At 33.0% G+C, this 22,662-nt stretch overlaps 1 protein-coding gene across 7 annotated transcripts in view; it reads left to right on the top strand.

The window, feature by feature from the left end:
- The window catches only part of NLGN1 (neuroligin 1), an 887,800-nt gene extending 880,901 nt beyond the window's left edge, over positions 1-6,899 (top strand). For 6 of the 7 annotated variants that reach the window (XM_030931988.1, XM_030931999.1, XM_030931991.1 and 3 more), the window contains 2 exons: positions 2,733-3,522; positions 4,336-5,221. In XM_030931988.1, coding sequence (XP_030787848.1) covers positions 2,733-3,522; positions 4,336-5,158 — 1,613 coding nt within the window. In that variant the 3' untranslated portion in view covers positions 5,159-5,221. Of the gene's footprint in view, positions 1-2,732; positions 3,523-4,335 lie in introns of all 7 variants that reach the window. The other variant, XM_030931995.1, reaches the window with a different exon arrangement.
- The last annotated feature ends 15,763 nt before the right edge of the window (positions 6,900-22,662 follow it).

The raw sequence follows: 22,662 nt of genomic DNA, 5'->3' as shown, positions 1-22,662 counted from the left end.
CATGAAATATTTTTCTCGTTTCCATCTTCTGGCTTTGACATATTTTTTCCAAAGTGCCTGTGCAAGGCTTACCATGTTATTCTTTATGAATTCCATCTCCATTTTACCATGCATAGAATCACCCATTCCGACTGCGTTATTAATTTGAAATTTCACAAGAACAGAAGAGTATTGCTGGAGAAATTTGCAAAGCAAATACTTTTTCTGCATTATTTACGTATAATAGAGAGGAAGACAGAGAATATATAAAAACATAGACCATCTTTTAATTTCTGATCTTTTATTATCATTTTATATCCAAGAAGAAAGTATATACTGTCAAATATAATTCATGAAGCATCTTAATTTGTAAGGTTGAGTTTTGTGATAGGAGCACCAGACATATGGTATTTGTTTTTGGTATCAAAAACACATGAGTGTTGAATTTCAAAAGAATAGCCAGTCCTTAAATGAATCTGTATGTTTGGAGAATCATACATAGACTCAATTTATTAACACAGTTTATATAAGATTTCATTTATATTAGTACAATTCTGATTCAAGACGACAAAATAACACAGATGAACATTTCCAAGAGAGATTTCATCTGTAAAGAAATGGCTTCTTTTGAAATAATAAATTTAGTGTTTTTTAATTAAACAGATTAGACTGTTCTAACCTCAGTATTTTTCCTAATGCCACTATGTAGCTAGAGCAACACTAAGCCACCTATATACAGATTAGATTGTTCTAATCTCAGTATTTTTCCTAATGCCACTACGTGACTAAAGCAACACTAAGCCACTTATGTAGGTTTCTCAGGGCCACTTGATCAAAAATTGACACGAAAGCCACCTTTAGCTAGTATAAAACTAGCATTGGTTTAAGAGATGAGTCAGTTAGTTCATCAGCTAACACTGCTAGTCATCAGCTGATGGTGTGGTAAACAGTGGGAAATGGTTATGCAAACTGTTGAAAATACAACATTCTATTATACACTTCAGGGAAATCTGTCTATCTCTGGCAAAAGACATGAACTTAGGTTTGGCCTAAACCTATCTCCAGACTGAGCTGCCTGATTTTATCAAGAGATGCTCAAAAAAAAATCTCTTGAAATCATCAAGCTGATTCTGCCTCCAATGTAGATGTAAACTTTAAAGGCAATAAACCCCACAAAGGGCTGCACCAATGCTCAGGCCTGGATATACCGTGAGTAAACCCCATCTTGCATCCACACAAGAGGCACTTTCACTAATGATAAAACATATGGTGTTCCCAATACCATCTAGGTGGTATATTTTAGGATATATTGAACATGATGTGCCTTTCCTTCTAAATCTTTTTCAGTATATTTAGTTAATGTTGAGTCCCTGAAATGGGAAAGAATATTATAGAAATCACTAGGTCTATTTTAGTTATATAATTTTTATTTATTAAAATATTTTCCTGAGCAACTGTTAATAAACAGCTACATAATTTTTAAAATTATCTGCATTTGTATCATTTGCTCTAGCATATTTTGTCCTAGTAAACTAAAAAATGTTTATAAAGATGTCAGAAAACCAAAACAAATGTATATTAATACTGTTAGATTTTTAAAATATCTTTAGAATTATACGGGAACATGTTACAGACATGTTGAATGTATAGGCATGTTAGGTTAAAAAAATCTAAAACTTTCCTTCTAATTCAGACAGTGCTTCAACACCTTTGTGAAAATAGTTTCTATCTCATTAACACATATGAATAATTAAGCATGTTTTTAAATAACTGAAGCACAAAGCTGTATTTGGAAATTGATAATAAATTTAAATACTTAAAAGCAAATAGATAAACTATATTTTTAAAACAGGAATTTTAACAGAAAAATACCTTAATGAGAAGATAAAGTGCGTTTGTAAATTTTAATGACATGCAGCACTTAACAAACTGCATATGGAGCCATCATTTACAATTCTTAAATGCAATTAAGTAAAAAGCAGTGGACCATGTGCTTTTCATCTTTTATGATAAAAATAGTAGTGTACATTCAACAGTGGCAAAAGTTAAATCACACCACACTAAATCTGTCTGCTGATGGTGTTTTCTTTAGCCTAGTGAAAACACTTCAAATGTTATGTCTTATTCTGAAAGATGAATATTCAGCATACTATGTCTGACATGAAGATTAGAAAGAGTACATCTAAAGTAATATTCTGTTTTGTGTGCATTCGGGGCCAACCCCAGGGTATAAACAAACAGCCAGCCACAGTCACTGTATGAGTCTTCAAGAATTCTTTTTCAAATAACATCTGGTTAAAACAAATATATAGAACTATTTTGAAGGAAGATAGACACAGCCAAGCTAGAGGAAATATTCCAAACAGATAATGTAGAGTCTGTTGAGGACTTGAATAGGAGAAGATTGGCCCCATCTGGTTAATGTTGATGATAAGTGTTTACACACTCATTGAAGAACATATTTGGGACTTTGTACCACTACATCTTCTCCTTTTCTTCTTGCCTGCTACCTCTTTGAGGTTCTTGATCCCTAAAGCAGGTGCCACTCAAAGCAGAAGAATTAGATCCACCTCTCTAATCCACTATACCCTGCAGTTGGCTTTGTGTAATTCCCTTAAGCAAAAATGTCTCTATCTCCCTGTTTCTTGAGTTGTATCTGGGTTTTTATATACATGTCTAAAATATCAGATGTTACTGTTTTACCACAACATTACTCAAAGATCGTCTAAAATTCTTTGTTGATTTTCCCATAGGACTTTTTCAACGAGCAATAGCTCAAAGTGGAACAGCCCTTTCCAGCTGGGCTGTTAGTTTTCAACCTGCAAAATATGCTAGAATGTTGGCCACAAAAGTTGGTTGCAATGTTTCAGATACAGTAGAGTTAGTGGAATGCCTACAGAAGAAGCCTTACAAAGAACTTGTTGACCAAGATATTCAACCAGCTCGATACCACATAGCCTTTGGACCTGTGATTGATGGTGATGTAATACCAGATGACCCTCAGATATTGATGGAGCAAGGAGAGTTTCTCAACTACGATATAATGTTAGGAGTTAACCAAGGGGAAGGGTTAAAATTTGTTGAAAATATAGTAGATAGCGATGATGGTATATCAGCGAGTGATTTTGACTTTGCTGTTTCAAATTTTGTTGATAATTTATATGGATATCCTGAAGGCAAAGATGTTTTGAGAGAAACCATTAAGTTCATGTATACTGACTGGGCTGACCGTCATAACCCTGAAACCAGAAGAAAGACATTATTGGCTTTGTTTACGGACCATCAGTGGGTGGCACCAGCTGTAGCCACAGCAGATCTTCACTCAAACTTTGGTTCACCTACGTACTTCTATGCCTTTTACCATCATTGCCAAACAGATCAGGTTCCAGCTTGGGCTGATGCAGCCCACGGAGATGAGGTTCCCTATGTACTGGGAATCCCCATGATTGGTCCTACAGAATTATTTCCTTGCAATTTCTCCAAAAATGATGTGATGCTGAGTGCAGTTGTAATGACATACTGGACAAATTTTGCTAAAACTGGGTATGTACCTAAGGAATGAAGTTTATTTTTAATAAAAATATTATTTTAACCATTTTAAAATAATAGATATTTATGCCCAGATAAGTTCATATTGGATTAATACCTGCAATATATTACAATCCTTTATTCAAAATTAATTCTACATTATGGCATTGTTTTAAGTCATTGCTTTATTATTTCTGGTGTTTTAGAAGCTTGTTAAGAAAGTACATATCTCAATTGCATTACTTAATTACATTTGCTTTTGGTTTTTGAATTATACAAGACTTACTATTGTTCAGCAGTACAAAATATTATTTTATAGTGCTTTGTAATTCACAACACTCTTTCATCCTTCCAACTACCTTTCTGAATCTGGCAAATCAGGTACTATTAATCCCACTTTACAAAGAAGAGACCTGAGGCTCTGGGAGTGTCATAGAGATGGTCACATGTCTGGTATATAGCAGAACCTAGTCTCAATCCTTTATCTACTAATTTAAAATCAAAAATCCTTTCCACTATTCCATGTCATCTCTGCTAGTTTGCCTATGAGACAACTCATACGTATGTGAGTATTTAAATAATTCTTTAAAATCTTTGGGTAGATAGTAGCCCATCTCAGGATAGGCAGAGAGAACAAGAATGTGAGACTTATTGCCTTACATTATTACCCATCGAACAATCTGCCTGCTAGGAGATTTGTATTTCTAAATTGACCCAAGTTAATTTAAAAAACAATCTAAAGCATTGCTGAGTCATCTCTTTAATTATTATGTTAAAGTAGTGTGATTTTAAGTAAAAAACAAAATAACTTTATCTTTTCCTTTTTAGTGACCCAAATCAACCAGTCCCTCAAGACACAAAATTCATTCATACCAAACCCAACCGTTTTGAAGAAGTAGCATGGACCAGATATTCCCAGAAAGACCAACTTTATCTCCATATTGGATTAAAACCAAGAGTTAAAGAACATTACAGAGCCAATAAGGTGAACCTCTGGTTGGAATTGGTACCTCATCTGCATAATCTCAATGACATTTCTCAGTATACCTCTACAACAACTAAAGTGCCATCAACTGACATCACTTTCAGACCTACGAGAAAAAATTCTGTACCTGTCACGTCAGCCTTTCCCACTGCCAAGCAGGATGATCCCAAACAACAACCAAGTCCATTTTCAGTGGATCAAAGGGACTACTCAACAGAGCTGAGTGTCACTATTGCAGTTGGAGCATCACTGCTGTTTCTGAACATCTTGGCCTTTGCAGCCCTGTACTACAAAAAGGATAAGAGGAGACATGATGTTCACAGGAGATGCAGTCCTCAGCGCACTACTACCAATGATCTAACCCATGCACAAGAAGAGGAAATCATGTCCCTCCAAATGAAGCACACTGATTTGGATCATGAATGTGAGTCCATCCATCCACATGAGGTGGTTCTTCGGACCGCCTGTCCCCCAGATTACACACTAGCTATGAGGAGGTCACCTGATGATGTTCCCTTAATGACACCCAACACCATTACAATGATTCCCAACACTATACCAGGGATTCAGCCCTTACACACATTCAACACATTTACTGGAGGACAGAACAATACTCTGCCCCATCCCCATCCCCACCCCCATTCACATTCAACAACCAGGGTATAGCCAGATCACAGAAACAAACTATTTTTTTGATGGATTGCAGTAAACAATTACGGAAGATTCCTTGGCTTTCAACCTACAAGACTTACTATTTAAATAAGGAGGAATGTTATGTGAATATACATATCAAGAACTTTGGGGGTTTTGAAAAAAATGAATTGTGTATATACAAATCAACTTTAAAAACAAATTTCAATTGCTTGAAGCAATTGTGCCGAATGATACTTTTTCATTCACATTCAAGAATTAATTTTTTGAAGATTTAAGTTACATAATGGAATTAGGCATGTGGAACACCAAACAGGAAAGAACTATGTCTGAAATATAAAAAATAAAAATAAAAAAACAACTATGAATATGCACAAGGGACACACCAATGGAATGTCAGATAATTTTCACCAGTTTTTATTTGGAGCCGTTTTATTGTGTAGACCATATTTACATATTTGGATAAGTACACAAAGCGTCAATGCTGTTAATGGCCTTAGCAAAGGCTCATGCTGAAATTTGCCAGTAAAACAAAGAAATTTAAAGACTGGCAGGTACAACATTATCACATAAGTGCTGTCAGTATAAAGTTGTGGGGATAAAGGAAACTGGATATTTTTAGCACGATGTGCATGATAATTTATATGCTTGGTGGCTGTGCTGCTGATTAAGCCGTAATTAAAATTCTTCTCATCCCATTGGAGTTTTTAATAGAAGCTTCCTCCATCAATTGGCAGAACCTAAAGATTTTAAGGGGCAAAAGTAATTACAATAAAATAATTCACAGTAGTTTCAATATAGAATGAATTAGTTATTAAAGGTATTTGAAGAAACTATAGGTATAGTGGTGAATACTCGCTGATATGAATCCCAGAAAAAAAATTCCCTGTTTTTAATGTTCTTTTCATTCCCATCTAGATAATTTATAGAACTATAACCCTAATTGGACATGTGGTACAGGATCTATAAGTTGCTGTGTTTTTTTGTTACTCTGTATTTTGTTCCTTTTGGTAAGGTGAAGTGTGTCCAAAGAGTTACTTGCAACAGTCTTTCACGATATGAGGATGCCCCAGTATTAACACTCTGATTATAGTTCTGAGTTCATTGATTTACTCATGCTGCATGACAAAACGTTTACTAATAACAATTCATTATAAAGTTATGTCCCTCTTTACATCACTTATCTTTCTCACTGAGGTTCATTCACTGGAATTTACTCACGCAATCTCAGTAGAGTACAACGTAGATACAGAACCTAGGAGAGTCAACACCTGGAGGATTTTAGTCTTACACATATGTGTGATTTTAAATGAATATTCTCAGATCACAGGAAACTCTTCATCCCCCTGTTGTTTACCAGTAACAGCATATCACAGACCTTTCCAAATGTTTGTATATGTAATCAGATGTACATTTATATTTAAAAAAAAATGAGATGGACTTAAAGAGCACATCCTGATAAATACTTTCTCTCTTACCTGTACTATATTTCTATTAGACTAAAGTTATGTGATTTTTTTTTTACATTTTTTCAGATGACTAGCAATTTTGATAGTTTATAAGATAATGCAAAGAACTTTCTCTGACAAACTAACTGCAGTAACAGAAACCTTTCTTTTCAGTTACTCTTTTTCAAGAATGAAAGATTATTATACAAAAAAATTGTATACTACTTGATGGAACCAACTTTGTACATCTTGGCCATGTCACTGGTCATTGTGTGAAATAAAGATAATCTGGATAATGACTATTAGTCCAATGCTAAGAAACATGATCTTTGCTCATTAAAGAGCTAAAATGTTTATTGCTGTTTTGTCTTTCTTTTTTCTAAAAAAAAAAAAAAAAAAAAAAGAAAAAGAAAAAGAAAAAAAGGAAAAGAAAAACAAAGAAACATGACTGTCTCAAAGAGTAATTTTTCTAGATTAGACCAGTCGGGTTTTTGAAGACATATAGGTAACTTCCACAGAAAATACAAACATGTATTTAAAGGCAAGTCTCATCTAAGATGAAACTCATAAAACTTTAATGTTATGAATTTAAAAGCTCCAGAAATTCATGAAAAAAAAGAAAGATTAGCTTTGTGTTGTTAAATATCTCTTAGGTACAGATGTTGTAGAAATGAAGTGTCAATGGTTTTCAGTTAGAAACATAAGTTCCACTTCTGGTCATCAAGGAAAAGGTCTATTGAAAAGAAATTTGCAATATTTCATGGAATACAAATAACTAGGATCATAAAATGGGGGTGATTAAACTACCATAAAATAATGAATAGAAAGTTGCCATGCTAAGAGAATGTAAACGTGCTGAGCAAGATATTAAACTGACACTAACAGATAAAAATCTATTTCAAGGAATTTATTTGATTATAATTCCCCTCCCAATTATTATCTATCAATGAAATGTACATATTTCTCCATAATTAAAAAAAAAAATCTCTGTTAGAAGCAAAATTCTTCAAAATCCAGAGTGATCTATATGCAGTTTTTGACTGAGGTGGTTATGCTTTTAAACTGTGAACTGCCAGTGTACACAAATAGAAAGAATTGTTTAGCATCTGAAGTATTGTTCAATTGGAACACTGTATTTTACTGTATTAATTAAACAAAACACAAGAACAGAATAGAAATGACAGCAAAATAAGATATGAATGAATACTTTCATATGCATTGCTTCATTTGGCAAAACCAAATGTTCTATTAAATATTGTGTTTTAACGATGGCCATATTTATAGCTATCTACCAATCTATTGCTCTGCATTTATCAATCTACCTATATATAGCATAACTGTCACCCTCTTTATATTAATTTAGGAAAATGATTTAGAAAAACAAAGTATAGCCCTATTATTTTCTCTAAATTAGGGTAGAATAACTTTATGGAAGATAAAGCAGCCTAGGTTTAATAGCTGTTCATCAGTCACGTGATAAAGTCATTGTGAATGAGTGTTGGTTGCTACTTTTATAATTTGCAGTCTCTAGTTTTCTGAATGAAAAAGGATGTTCCACAATTACACAGAACATTAAGAACTGTTTTTAAAGCTGAAACATAATTTTTATATGCAAGAAAAATAAATACTGTTACTCAATTTTAGAAAGTATGTTGAAAATGTGTTTATTTAGATAATAATTTTCTTTGAAAAACAATGTAAGTAAAAAATTAAAATAATGTTTTTGTCATTATTTGTTAATTCAGATTTTCCTGGCTCCGATTAAAAATTAGGCAAAGCTGCTTATAATTTATATAAAAATTACACTAAAGTGAACTTCATTTCATTGTTTTGCTGTTATATAAAATTTTTGCCAAATGTTTACCAACAGATTAATGTTTTAGAGTATGGGTTTAGAAAAATAAAAGTGACAGATTTCATAGTTTTAAATCTTTATTGAACATGTTGACTATGAACAAAATCTAATTGACTACCACAGATACATAACAAAGTTTATTACTAACTTTATGCAAATTGGAAAATAATTTGCTAAAGCATTAAAAATGTCCAATTTGGAGACATCTTGCTGGCAACTCAAAGCAGAAAATCTGAATATATATTATTTTATTCCTTATTTCAAATATAAAAGTTGACCAAAATGATGCTTTATTTCAGACTTCCTGATCTGTATATGAAAACAGCAACAACATTTTAAAAAAATTATGAACTATATATAGTACTAAAAAGGAAAACAGATGGCACTAATTTTCTTACAGAAGTGAAGTGCTGAAACTAAATTGTTATATCTATAACAACAGTTATTTCACCTCTTGGCACACTCATCCTGACACACATATTAATGTCAAAAAAGGATACAAAGAATGTGAGAAATGTGTTCCAGCTTTAAAGACACTACCACATAGAAGTTACTGGGATTCTTTTCTTTGGCGAGTTTCACTGAAATACTTTCAAAGCGTGAAATGATGAATTGAATTCTTAAGAAGCTATCAAATATGGCAGTCTTTTGATGTTAGTAATTTTGTTTTCTTCCGGAGTTATTGGTTCAAAGTACTGGCCTTTTCCTTCATTTCCAGTAATTAGTTGGTATAGACTATCACTTTTTAATGTGAGTGGAAATTAGATAATTTGGTTATACTTGTGAAAACATGCTTCCAAATACATTCAATTAATGAGCACTTCCCTGCTGAGATTTTGTTATCATTCATTTAATTATCTTGTCAAGCTTTATTGTTACGACAAATGTTTTAGCTTTCTGGTCAATAAACTAAGGGAATTTCTCTAGTAGCCTTATACCTCTCCTGCACTTGATCTGATAGCAACATACCCTTCAAATTGCCATCAGAAGTCTCTAAAGAAATTTCCTACTGATGTGAAACATTTGGTGACCAACTTGATTCTTTTTCATAAGCATTCTGATTTGACTTTATTCTGGCACTTTGCTGTATTTGTATGCAGGCCAGAAATCAATTCCATTTGATAAGGGTTGTGGAGAACACAGACCGGAATAACCACGTGCAGGGCTTAAGTGCCTTTTCTTCCTGAGATTTTATTTATAAAACTTAGCTTTTTTTTTAATTTTCAGATTCTGATAATTCAATTTAAAGAGTACAATAGGAAGACTATATTATAAATTACCAATAAGACAAGTTTATTTAGACATTTTTACATTTAATTTGATTTTTTAAATAATATCAGATGGATCTAAATGGCTTCTGGGAAAGATTGAGGTAAATTTTTGAAAGTGACAATTATGTAAGCATCTGACTTGATGGTACTTAAGAATAAAAATTTAAATCTCTAACAAACTTTAAAAATGTTCCAAATATTAAGTTTAATTTAAAAGAAGTCTGAAGCTATTAGAGGTAATCATATAGTAGACAGGTATGTATTTTTTTCTAATCAGCTATTACATACACCACATAGTATATATACCCTATATACTATATGGTTTATATAACATTTATAATGGCCCTTTCAGACCCATATACTTACAAATGACATTCTATAACTACCTACATATATATTAATGTGACAGAATTTAGTCCTCTATGGAAAGTCAAACCAAATTGCTAGCAGTTTTGAGTTGAAATGCATGATAACAATTAAAGCTTTTAAGAAATTGGTAAGGGTACAGTAACAAAAACTCAGCAGATAAATGTAAATGGTGTGTTTAAAAGGATTTTAGTGGTTTTGATTCATCCTTTCTCTGCATTCATATCATTTAGCAAATTAATGGGAAATATGTCATGGTTTTTGTGAAAAAGACCATTGGGTTGTCATGATTCAGTTTGTGTTTGGACATCTACGGCTTTCATTAAAAACGTGTTTATTATCATGAATAAATATTACCATGTTTTCCAAGTTGTGTTGACTATTTTTAAACTCAGAAATAATTTCTTCTCTGTTTGCCTCACAGAAAAACATTACTAAGATAAGTGTTTTCTTACAAAAATCTTTGTATTGCTTACACACTGCTGACAGTTCTCACTTGATAGAAACAATGATATTTTATGATCTTTTCACCTCTTGGTGAATGCTGGGAAAGAATTTAGAGAATAGATTTGGGGAGCTTGGACACAACTTTTCAGAAAAGAGAGAGGGAAAGTGGGAGAAGGAGAAAGAAAAGAATGGAAAAAAGGAGGAAGTGAGAGAGAAAAAAAGGAAGAAAAACTTCTCAATTTTGAATTAATGACTTTTTGCATCCAAACAGTGTTTTAAATAGAGATGTGTGCCAGTTTTTTAAAAAGAAGAGAAAAGGAATTTAAATAAATCTCTTTGAATCATGAATCTATTATTCTTAGAGAATAAAATTAATATCTAGGAAGACATCATAAATTTAATTCTTGATCCAAGTCTTGATCAAATCGTGTCCCAGAAACAAATAAAAATAAAACCTATACTGAAATATTTATGGTTCTATACTATCTAATCAGTAATGATCTTGGTAGGAAGACTATGTGAAGTAAGATCATCTCTCATCTGTATATAGCCCAAGATAAGAATCCAGCAAAGAGGACATCATATAATTTCCTCATACATAGCCTAAAGAAAAATGTTTCCAATGGCTAAATAGAAGAATTAGCATTGCTTTACAAGTCTCTGTGGCCACATATGGCCATGGGCACCAAATAAATTAAACAGTTAAAAAACATATTCTAACAATTTCACTTTCCATAAAAAGGTTTTGATGTTTTGTAAAATTTGATGTTGTTTGGTATGATTACATTTTCACTAGTTTTATATTTCCTTATGGTTTGCAGGATGTTATTTCTGAGTTCAAAAAAAGTTTCAAATATATTCTGTGAATGTTCATGTGAAAGCAATATTTTCTAATGGAATGCTCTAATTTGAAGTACTGTCTCAATTTTGGAGAGTTGATTGACTATCTAGTTAAAACATTTCTATCTCCCCTGAAAATAGTCAACTTTGTTCTCAGAGCTGCCTTCCTCTGCACTACAAGGGATCTTCTTATCAGTTACTGTGGCTCCTATTTCCATGGCCTATCCTATTACTAGTTATGGCTTCTTCTCCAAGGAGGTAAAGCTGTGCTGAAAGTCTTAAAAGGGGATCTAACTAACTGGTGCCTTGGGAATTGGCTTCCTCTGTTCCTCAGGCAGGTTAGAAACTAGTGAACATCAATCAAGCAGTGAAAGAAATTAGTCATTTCTTCTTTCAACAAATGGTGTCTACTATGTGTCAGGCAACATAATGGGTATTAAACACGTGGCCAATTCTATGAATTACTAACATACAACTATTGTCAAGTTTGGAATACTTTCAAACATTTGGACAGATTTAGACCACTTTCTATGCTATACTCTGTAGCAAATCATTGCACAATTCCTTGTTTTGTCTATTTTACATGTCTCAAAACAGTAAACACAAATCAACATTTCTTGAGTTCAAAAAAATGTTAGTTGAATTCTATTGAGCCAGTTCACCAGTTAAGGTATTTGGCAGCCATCTTTCCAAATAATAAATACAGCCCTATCCGAAGTCATGCTACAGTATGCCAATTCAAATTTCATGGAATATGAAATTTCCAGCATAAATCTCATCTGATCCAGCCCCATAAGTGTTTCCTTAACCCTTTGCCACAACTTCAACATGTAATTGTGAAGTCTGCCATTGAACACTGCCATGGGTCTGAATTCTAAAACAGCTGGCTACATTTTGGACTATTTGAGATATCTTTTTATATTGATTTATTGCTCCATTTTTTTCTTTTTATGGTCATACAGTCTTCATCACCTGAATTGCTCTCAAATATTTAAAGATAGCTTTCATGTCTTCCATGAGTTATTTTCTCCTCAAAGCAAAAAATCCCACTTGCAATACAAAATAGTTCAGTCTTTTCACAATTCTAATCACTGTTCTCCAAATTTGCTCCCAAGCCTAAGTTTCTTAGAAAGTTTAATGTCTAGGATTGACCACAATAAACATTTACGTATAGTTCATCATTGCCTAATAGAGTTCCACTATCAACTTCCTCATTACACAAACTATATTTATTTTAATATAACTTGCAATACTATTACATTCTTTGTTGGCCATAGCATACTGATAATTCAGATTGAGATGTACTTTCTACTAAAACTTTAAAAATTCTACATGCACTATTGTTAAGCAAATTCTGTCTTTCTACTGCCCTTGATCATTTGAGTTTTATTGTATATTCAAGATATTAAACACTATTAAATTCTACCTCATTAGGTACAGCACTAAAGCCTATGGAGACCTATCTATCCACCACAGAGTAATGAAATCAACAAAGGTGATAAACTTCTATCTTCATCCAGTCACTAACAAAAATACCAGCAGAATCAAGTTGAGGATAAATCTCCGGAATAATAGTAATAGAGATAGTGTGTAAAGTACTGACAAATGCAAGAGGTGACAATTACTAAGCCCTTTTATATTCCAGGTTCTGTATCGCACCCCATAACAAACTCCTACATACCACTCTCAAAATATCTTTAATATTTGTTGATGTGCTTATTCACTAATTCATTGTTTAAAAGATTATTATTAAGCATCTATTATGTATGTTACTGATCTAGTTGTCAATGATAGAAAAGTGAATAAAATGTGGTCCCTGTTCTCACATTACTAGCAGTCAACTGATTACTCTTCCTTTCTTCTACACACACAGCATAAAAGACGCTATCAGATATATTTGCAGGATATATTTTTTTCCATGTGAAATATTTGCCTGACATCATAGTCATCCTTAGTAAGAAAACTTGGATAATTACCCTAAACTTTCCATTTGGGAACTTCTGGGTTCCTGGTGCATTGTATTAAATGTTAGAAGATGTAGAAAAATCATTCTCACACCAATCACCTATCATAATTAAGATGTGGATTTAGGCCAGTGAAGTGTGGTCTTAAAGTGGGATTCCTTGTATGAAAAAGTAATACATACATAAGATAAAACAAAATATTTTAAAGTGAAAAGTAGATATCTCTCTTACCACAGATTCTAATCCCTTAGTCTTTTTCCCCAGAGACATTGACTATTACCAATGTGTATATAAATCTCTACAAATATGTCATTCATGTGTAAATGTGTAAAGGTGTATTTTCTGTGTATGTATGTGGGGGGCATTATATATATATTCATATATATATATATATACACACACACACATATATATTCTTTTTTAAAATTTATCTGGAAATGTTCCATGTGAGGACACTATATGTCAGTTCTAAGGACAAAATAGAAAAAAATAAAAATAGGTTTCAAATTTCTCCTTACATTCAAGGCTATTCTAATCAAAATTTCCACACTATTTGTTTATACACTTTAGGTGAGTAAGGGTCAGGAAAAGCCAAGATTATTTTGAATTGAAAGAATAAGCAGCAAATACTTTGTCTACCATATTTCATTATTTACTATAAAGCTATTGTAATCAAAAGAGTATTACATCAATTCAGAGACAGACCAGTGTAGGACAACGGTGAACCCATAAACAGATCTATGAAGAAAGAGGAACATGGCATATAAAGGGAAATACAAATCAAGAGAAAAGAAAGATGCCTCAGCTAACAATGGCTATCCCTACCCATAGAGAAGATATACCTATATCATACTACACACAAAAATCAATCCCAGACAAATTAAAAATATAAACATAAAAGCACATTTTAAATGTTTCAGAACGCATAGGAAAACATTGTCATGTCCTTGAAGTAGGGAAGAATTTATTAACAAGACATAAAACAACATAAACAATAAAGAAAAAGAATAACAAATTAAAATTAAAATGTTAAAACATCAGGTAACAAGATTTTTAAAAAACTGATGATAAGCACATATTGAAAGTAAGTATTTGCAACACTTATAAGCAATGAAAGATTAATTAATATGAGTGGATAGAAAATTCCTGTAGTTTAAATAAGGAAAGGACAAATTCCCAAGGAAAATAGAGCTGATTAAACACTGGGCATAAAAGACATGTGTGTTTTTTTGCCTGTTGCTAATTTTCACAAAATGTAAGGAGAGGACTGAAAAATATATAAACTTATCAGAACAAAAAGAAATAGAAAAAGAGATAGCAGGTAAGAAATTCTAATAAGTTTTTGAGAGACAGAAATTAGATAAACTGAAAACATTAAGAATATAATACAACCTATGAAATAACAATGTAAGTCAGAATTAGAAAAGTTAAGAGATGCTTTAATATAACTCAAGAAAGAATTATAAATAAAAGAAAAAATAATTTTAAAAATCAAGACTAAATTAAAAGAAATGCAGACCAAAGAATGCTTTAAGAGACATAGAAAAATATTCAAAAAGAAATAGGAATAAATAGCAAACAGTAGAAAAAAATCTAAAAAGTTTCAAAACGGAAGGAATGGAGGATGTGAGCTGAGAGGGAGAGGAAGGGAGAAATAAAAAAAATCAAGCATAAGTGATATGAAGATAGAAAAAGGAGATTCAATATACATGTATATGAAACCTTCAAAAAAGAAAACCAAAACAAGGAGACACAACAAATACAATGAAAGCTGTATTCAAAGACACTTTTACAATACAACAGAAAAAGATTTGATGTCACATTTTCAAAAGGCACACTGAATATCTGCAATAACTGATCAAAAATGACCAACATCAAGACATATGTTAATATAAGATTATTGACTATCAAAGAAATAATACAAGCATTCACATCTAGCTAAAATCACCAAATCTCTTAAAATGAAGACTCTTTTGTTATATAATTAGATCATCATCAGACTTCAGAAACAATGCTTTATGCCAGTAAAAATTAAAGTAACATACGAAAGATAAGAAGTTAGAATGTAAGTAAGTTATTTTTATATTCTGTCATAAACTAACTTTCCTACAAGTACAAAGGGCGTGGACAAACTGTTACTGGCATTCAAGAACTTAGGGAATACTGTTACCATGAACACCTCCTGAGAAGTTTACCAGAAAAAGACTTGTAAACAAACAGAAGGGTGACATGGACATAAGGACTGATAATGGGTACTAAATACCAGAGAGCTAAGACTAAATGAGGGCTATACGGTGGAGTACAGGGTAAGCTGGTTGCATGCTCTGACAATGAAGACATAGTACAGCTATAAGAAATATGAAGATAATAGAAAAATCATGGGTAAAAATTTTCATTATTTTCAATAATCATATTTACAGTGGTAGCAGTGCTCTTGCTACTCTGAAACTGCTTTCTGTGTAACAGTACAGCAGAGGGATATTGTGATATGCTAACTCTATCAACTGCACTGTCTTTGAGAACCAGCACTCTTAATGTGGAAGAAAGGATATTCTGAATCAGAGTAGAAGAGGTTAAGTAAAAACCCACCTTGTGGTTTCGATTTTAAAGTGCAACTGTCAGAATGAACACTTTAAAAAAATGTTATGCAAACTATGATCAGACTGGTAGCAATGAGCATCCCTAAGGATCAGATTGTGGTCTTAAAAGAACATTTCCTACTTTAAAAAATTCACCACGCACACAAACACACATAGAAAGAGAGGTCTGGGGAACAAACTGTAGAAGGTGAACCTGGAATATCTTGTCAAAGACTTCTAGGAATATATCTAAAGGACATCGGAACCAATACAAAGATGATCTCACTATCTAAAGATAAGACAATTTGAACATCAATAAGGATAATTTCAATTAATTGAAAACAAATCTAGTTTAAATTCTAAAGTGAATAATAATTAAAAAGAAAACATCTACCACCTATGGCAGATAACTGGAATATAATTCATTGTTTTGAAAACTCATTAAGTAAAAAGAACAGTTAAATATTTTGTCCTGCCATTCCTCCACCAACTGTACAGCAAGGTAGCCAAATGGTAGATGAGAATTCACTCTTCGTAGAAGTATTTCAGCTAATAAAAGAAGGAATTATTGTATTAGAATTTCAGTTGTCACTTGTTTTATTGCTTCCAATGAATCAGTGGATCTAGGTATTAAGCATCACAAAATTAGAAATAATGAGTCATCATGTGCCTCCTGGATAGGTATACACAAGATTACCTCTGAAAAGGCTTGCAGTCAAAACCAAACCTGTATATGATGAAGTCTCTAGGTTCAAAGGTCAGAAAATATATAGGTTCAGGAAGTACATCAAATAAACATGCTAAATTATACCATGGCTATGAAATCAAAAAAAATTCACACTATTTAAAATTTTCCCAATTAAATTTTCTTATTTCCTCAGTAAATAAATTTCAAAAAAAAAAAAAAAAAAAAAGAGAGAGAGAAAATACGTAGATTTTGAAAAACTTGCTAATAGTTTTAAAACAATTTCTGCTTCAGGAAGTACGACTCGGTGATAAAATTATAAAGGACAGTAAGATGCGGTAATCTAAAATAGTATTGATTGATAACAAAGGAAATAAGCTGTGATTGAGATGGTCCATGTGGAGGGATTTTTTTTTTTTTGCAGTGGCTTGTAAAGTACTATTTCTTAATCTGGGTGTTTTTTACCTGAGCATTTTCCTTATGATGATGTTTTAAACCAAACATTTATTTCATGATGTTTTTCTGTACCTGGATTATATTTTACAATAAAATAAACAGGATTGTAATAAAATAAATAATACATGAAAATGTTTCAGACTTAAAGAACATGAGTTTATTAATTGAAAGGGCCTACCAACTGCCCAGTATAATGGATGGAAAACCACCTGTGAAAGCACACCATCACAAAATGTCACGGCATTAGAAAAAAAGAAAAATTTCAAAGCTTCCTCAGAGGAACAAAAGGAATTCTCAATGTCAGCTCTGGAAGCTAGAAGACATTGCATAATATTTTTGAGAAAAAATTATGATCAACCTATAGAATTTTATATTCAAACAAAATGTAAGTTCACTGTATCAGTCCACAAAGGCATAGATTCAGGGCAGAGACGAAATAAACCAGGATCACTGCTCATGAGACTGGAGAACAGCTCAGAGTGTGAAGCTGGGGAGTTGTAGAAAGAATATCTATACAACAAAATCAAAACTGACATATTTCATCATGTGAAAAAAGTGTTATTTGTATAGATTTTACTTTTTTTGTTGTTAAATTTGGAAAGAATGTAGAAACCACACCACAAAATCAAAATTATTAATGCAGAGAAAAACAGAAAGTACTACAATAAATGGAATGTAATCTTTGAATATATATTTGTGCACACGAATGTAAGTACAGATAATTCTTACAAACAGAAAGTTTGGAAAAAGCATATTTTAAGGTTTTTTCCAGCTGATTTCCTAATTGATTTAAAAAGGTGTTATTCAAATTTACATTCCACAAACAGTGTATTAAAGTATCTGTTTCCCTACTCTCTAATCAAAACTGTGGTTATCAATTTTTTATATTTTCCATTTCAATATAAATGTAATATCATTATTGTATTAATTTGCATGTTTAAACTGAGGTAAAGCATCTTTTCTTATGCTTATAAGTCATTGTATTTCTTTTTTATATTAGATGTATTCCTTTACTTTGTATATTTTTTCTATTTGTTTATTAATCTCTTCTTATGAAATTATAAGAGTTCTCTATAGATAAATAAAATCAGTACTTTTGGTCATGTGTGTTGTAAATAATTTTGCTCAACTTTTCTTTGAATTTTATGTTATTTTGTACTAGGCAGAAAATTTTTTCTTGTGTTCAATTATTGAAATATATCAGTGTTTACTTTGTGTTTTCTGAGTTTTGTTTCTTGCATACAAAGACCTTCCCCGTTTCAAAATTTATTTTAATTCACTCATTTTTTTTTCTGTATGGACAGCCTCATTGTTTATAGTTAAATCTTTGATCCATCTAAAATGTATATTGACATAACCTGTAAGAAAGGGATTTAGGTTTATTTTTTCCCAGATAAGGTTTGAATGCAATTCAGACCTGAGTTAAGTGGATTGTGTTTTATTGTAAAGCTGAGGACTTTTTATTTTCAGCTACTGAAATCTGTAAGACTGTGGAAGAGCAAGATGCTAGCCAAGCCACACAAGGTTTATTACTACTTCTAAGTGTCTTCTTACATGCTTACAACTAAGACCTGCCCTCCTAGTATGTGACACCCAATTCCAAACACTATCCCAAAAAGGAAAATGACCCAACCAGTGAAAGGAAGACTCTCTCACTTAAACAATAACAATCTGTACATACATTTACATCAACAGACCATATTTTAAAAACTCAACACTAAAATAGCTTAAGAATTTTCTCAGCCCTATGATCAAAAGAAAATCAATGGAAATGAAAGAACTATGATGGGTAAGTGTATTGATCTAGGTTGGAGTCAGAAAAGGGCAACAACAGAGGTATACCTTCACCTGCACCCGGAGTCACAGACCTAAACCAAATGTCTCATAGATGCTGCTGTAAGATTGCCAGTGATTTCCACCAAGTAATGTACTATTAAAGACTACAGTAGTTGTCTTGGCATTTTAAAAATATCCTACTTGGTGGTTTTGGGTTTCTTCCAAGCTTGTAGAGTAATAGAATAAGCAGTCCTCTGATTCATTTTTTTTTTTTTTTTTTTTGGTTGCTTAGAAAGTTCTAATTTAAGTTTTTTGCATCATTTCTTCATCCATTGTCCAAGATTGCTACTGCATCTGTGGTTTTCTGGTCATCATTTTTTGAGACTGGCTCTTGGAGCTTATACTCTGCTATATGAATTATTTATCTACATTTTTTCTCTAATTCTTAAAGGGCCTAGGAACAAGAAAAAAATGTTAAAAATGCAATAAAAAGCTCCACATTAGAGTTGAATATTTAACAGAAACTATTTTTGTTCAGATTCCTATGAAGGCTTTTAGCAAAGATAAATGAGCTTATGCCATAAAGCTATGCATGTTTTGAAAAGCGATAAAAGGTTAATTGGGTACCATGTAAGCAAGAGTGTATATGAAGAAACCCTTTAGTTGGTGGTCAAGTATATTTAACAAATGTTCATATCTTATGTCTATATTAAGTTGCCATTCTACACGAATACTACACAGTGTATTTAGAAACAAAACAAAAGAGCTTAGCAATGTGTGAACAGTTTTCAATAAAAAATTTGAGGGGAGTTGGGTGAAGGATGAGTTACAAGGAGAGAACTGAGCTGTCTAGCAGACGTGAAAAGATGTGTTGAAGAAGATGATCTGTAAGTAGTTTTGCTTCTGGCAAACAAAAGCTGCCTTCAATAATAAGCACATATGTTCGTTTCAAGTACTATAAAACCATGGAAAAGATTAAGGGCCCTAGTAATTAGGGCTGAAGCTGAAAGAATTATTATTTGCAGAAAAAAACCTTAGGAGGGAAGAAGGAGTCCTGAAGATAATATTGGCAGCAAGTAAATCTTGACAGCGTCCTCTGGCATTTTCCACAGTCCGAATCCCATGTTAAACTACATTTTCTTCTCATCAAAAAAACAAGAAATATAAAACTGTAGATTTATATACATGTAGCATGTAAGTAACTATGCTCTCCTACCAGGAAATATACCCTTTGTTCTTTGCTATGTAGACCAGCAGTACAGTAAAGCGGAGTGGTGATTTGAGGCTCCTGAGATTTTTTAATTTGTTATGAGAATTCAGCCTTAAAGATCTTGGCCAAATCAAATAATCATACATTTGTATATCAGATAAGAAGATCTATCAAGTTGCATTTGCCCAACTAAGTTGACTTAATTACAAAGGCAACCTTCCACCTAGTTTTGTCTACACTAGTCTCTATGCAAAAATAACATTTCACTGCAAATCCAGTGTTTCCTGTTTTCCTTCATCAATTCTGCTCTCCACAGCCCCCAACCTTTCTTTTCTTACTTACAGACTTCCTGTCCTTTCTCTTTGTGTTCACCACCTTGCCTTTCTTAAGGGGTAGCCTTTAGCTTTACTCCTGAGTGTTGTTTTCATCACTGTTCTCTGTGGCAATATACTCACGAAAATTTTTTGTGGTAAAATCTCTCTCAATGAGACTAGATTTGAGGAATTTCCTTCCCATGTGCCCCATATCCGTTTCATATGGATTCTTCTCTTCATTAATTCTCACTGCCATTTCATACTGTGAAACCCTCATCCACTCTTACCTAGATGTTAAAATAGCCTCCTACCAGGTCTCAAAAAGTACTGTATGACCCAGCTGCTGTTTGCATTCAATTTCTTATTCTCTTCCTATGTAGCCTGGACTCCAACCACAAAGAAACTGCCTGGAGTTCCTCAAACACATTGTGATCTTGATCTTCCTGTTCTGAATCTTTGCATGGATTTCTCTATTTTCCCTCTCTTTCCTTGGCCAACTCACAGTAACCCCTCAGGACAGGACTCGGTTAAGATGACGCCTCTGCTTAGGTAGGCCTCTCTGCTTGGTGACTCCTAGGCTAGGTAAAATCTTGACTCTCTTTTTTTCTGCCACAATATAAATCACATTTTATTTTAATTATCTGCTTCTCAGTACCCCCTCAAGGCTACAAACTCCTTGAAGTCAGAAACTATCTCATTTGCTGTTATTCTCCTTATGCCCACTGCTCAGTTCATATTTGGGGGAAAAAAGGGGCATGTACAGTTTCTAAAAATATCTTGACTTTGCTACCCCCGTGATTTTTCTCATACTATTCTTTTTGCCTAAATTTTATCCTTTCCAATTTATTCTCTCCCCAGTCCTATGTGCATGTGTTGGTCTATTAAATCCTACTTATTTTTCCAGACAGATTCAGGTGTTGTCTCTTCTATGAGAATTCCCTCATGATACCCACTAGAACTGATCTGAATTCCCACTCTTCTGTATCCTGATCATGTAGCATGAATCACACACTGCTTTGTAATATGCTCAGTCTCTGTTTTTACTCCCATACTAGATGGATTGAAAAGTAGAAAAGATGTTTTAAAATCTTTGTATTCCTCATGTTATCTATCACAGTGTTTTGCAGAGCTGGTGCTTAATATATACTGAATGAATTATTGTGAAATAATTTCTCAAAGCAATAAACTTCTCCGTGTTTTATCTAGAAAATGTTCAGTCACAGCACGTTTTCCCCCTGTGAATCTCTTCATCTTTCCTGTTCCAACAAGGAAGTATATGATCTATTTCTACATGTTTCCCTTAGAGCACTGCAGCAGAAATCTTTCTGAAGATGTGGTGGGAGCAGTAGAGATATATGAATAATTCTGCTTGGTATAGGTGAAATTGGAATTGGAATTCACATCTCTTCTACTGCTGTTTCAAAGACCCAGAGATCTCCAGGAGGAAGTCTTTTCTCCTCTACCTAATAGCAATGTGGAGATACATGTCATCTTTTATATTATTTTCTGTCATCACCAACATGACCAAAACCCAGCCTCCCATCCTTAGAGACCTTAGCTCAAGTAAGCCATTATTTGTGAAGTCTTCTCTACTTTCTCTAAGCTGAAAACACTCACTTCCAGCTCTGCATACACATAGTACTATATCTATATCTCTATGACAGTCAACTCTCTCAGCCTTATGTTTCAGTAAACATTGATGCCCAAGTCTTATTCCCCTTCTAGAGTATAAGTTCTCAGAGGGCAAAATTTGTTCCTGGTTTCTCTATTTCCTTTTACCCATAGAAAAGTACATCCTTTTCTATGTACATATGTGTTTTCTCACTTACATATATGTTAAATGGTATACAACATATACATAAAGAATATGTTGTCTGCGTGCTGTGGCTCTTGCCTGTAACCCCAGTGCTTTGGGAGGCTGAGGAGGGAGGATTGCTTGAGGTCAGGGGTTCAAGACTAGCCTGGGTAATCTAAAAAGACCCTTCAACAAACAAAAATTTTTTAATTAGCTGGGTACAGTGATGTGCGCCTGTAGTTCAATCCTAGCTCTTTGAGGCAACAGGATTGCTGGAACCCAGGAGTCTGATGTTACTGTGAGCTATAATCAGGCCACTGCATGCCAACTTGGGCAGCAGAATGAGACCTTGTCTCCAAAGGCAAAAAGAGAGAATATGTATATGAATATGATATATACACGTAGTACCCCTATTTATATCTTTGGAGTGGAACTAGTATCTATATTAAGCCAGTCTGTTCCACTGTAAAAGTGATAACATGAGATTGATTGATTGATGCTATTAGAAACTAG

This window comes from Rhinopithecus roxellana, chromosome 1, assembly GCF_007565055.1.
Source record: "Rhinopithecus roxellana isolate Shanxi Qingling chromosome 1, ASM756505v1, whole genome shotgun sequence".
Classification (NCBI taxonomy): domain Eukaryota; kingdom Metazoa; phylum Chordata; class Mammalia; order Primates; family Cercopithecidae; genus Rhinopithecus; species Rhinopithecus roxellana.
Note: the sequence above shows the minus strand (reverse complement) of the source record. Positions and strands in the feature narration are given on the sequence as shown.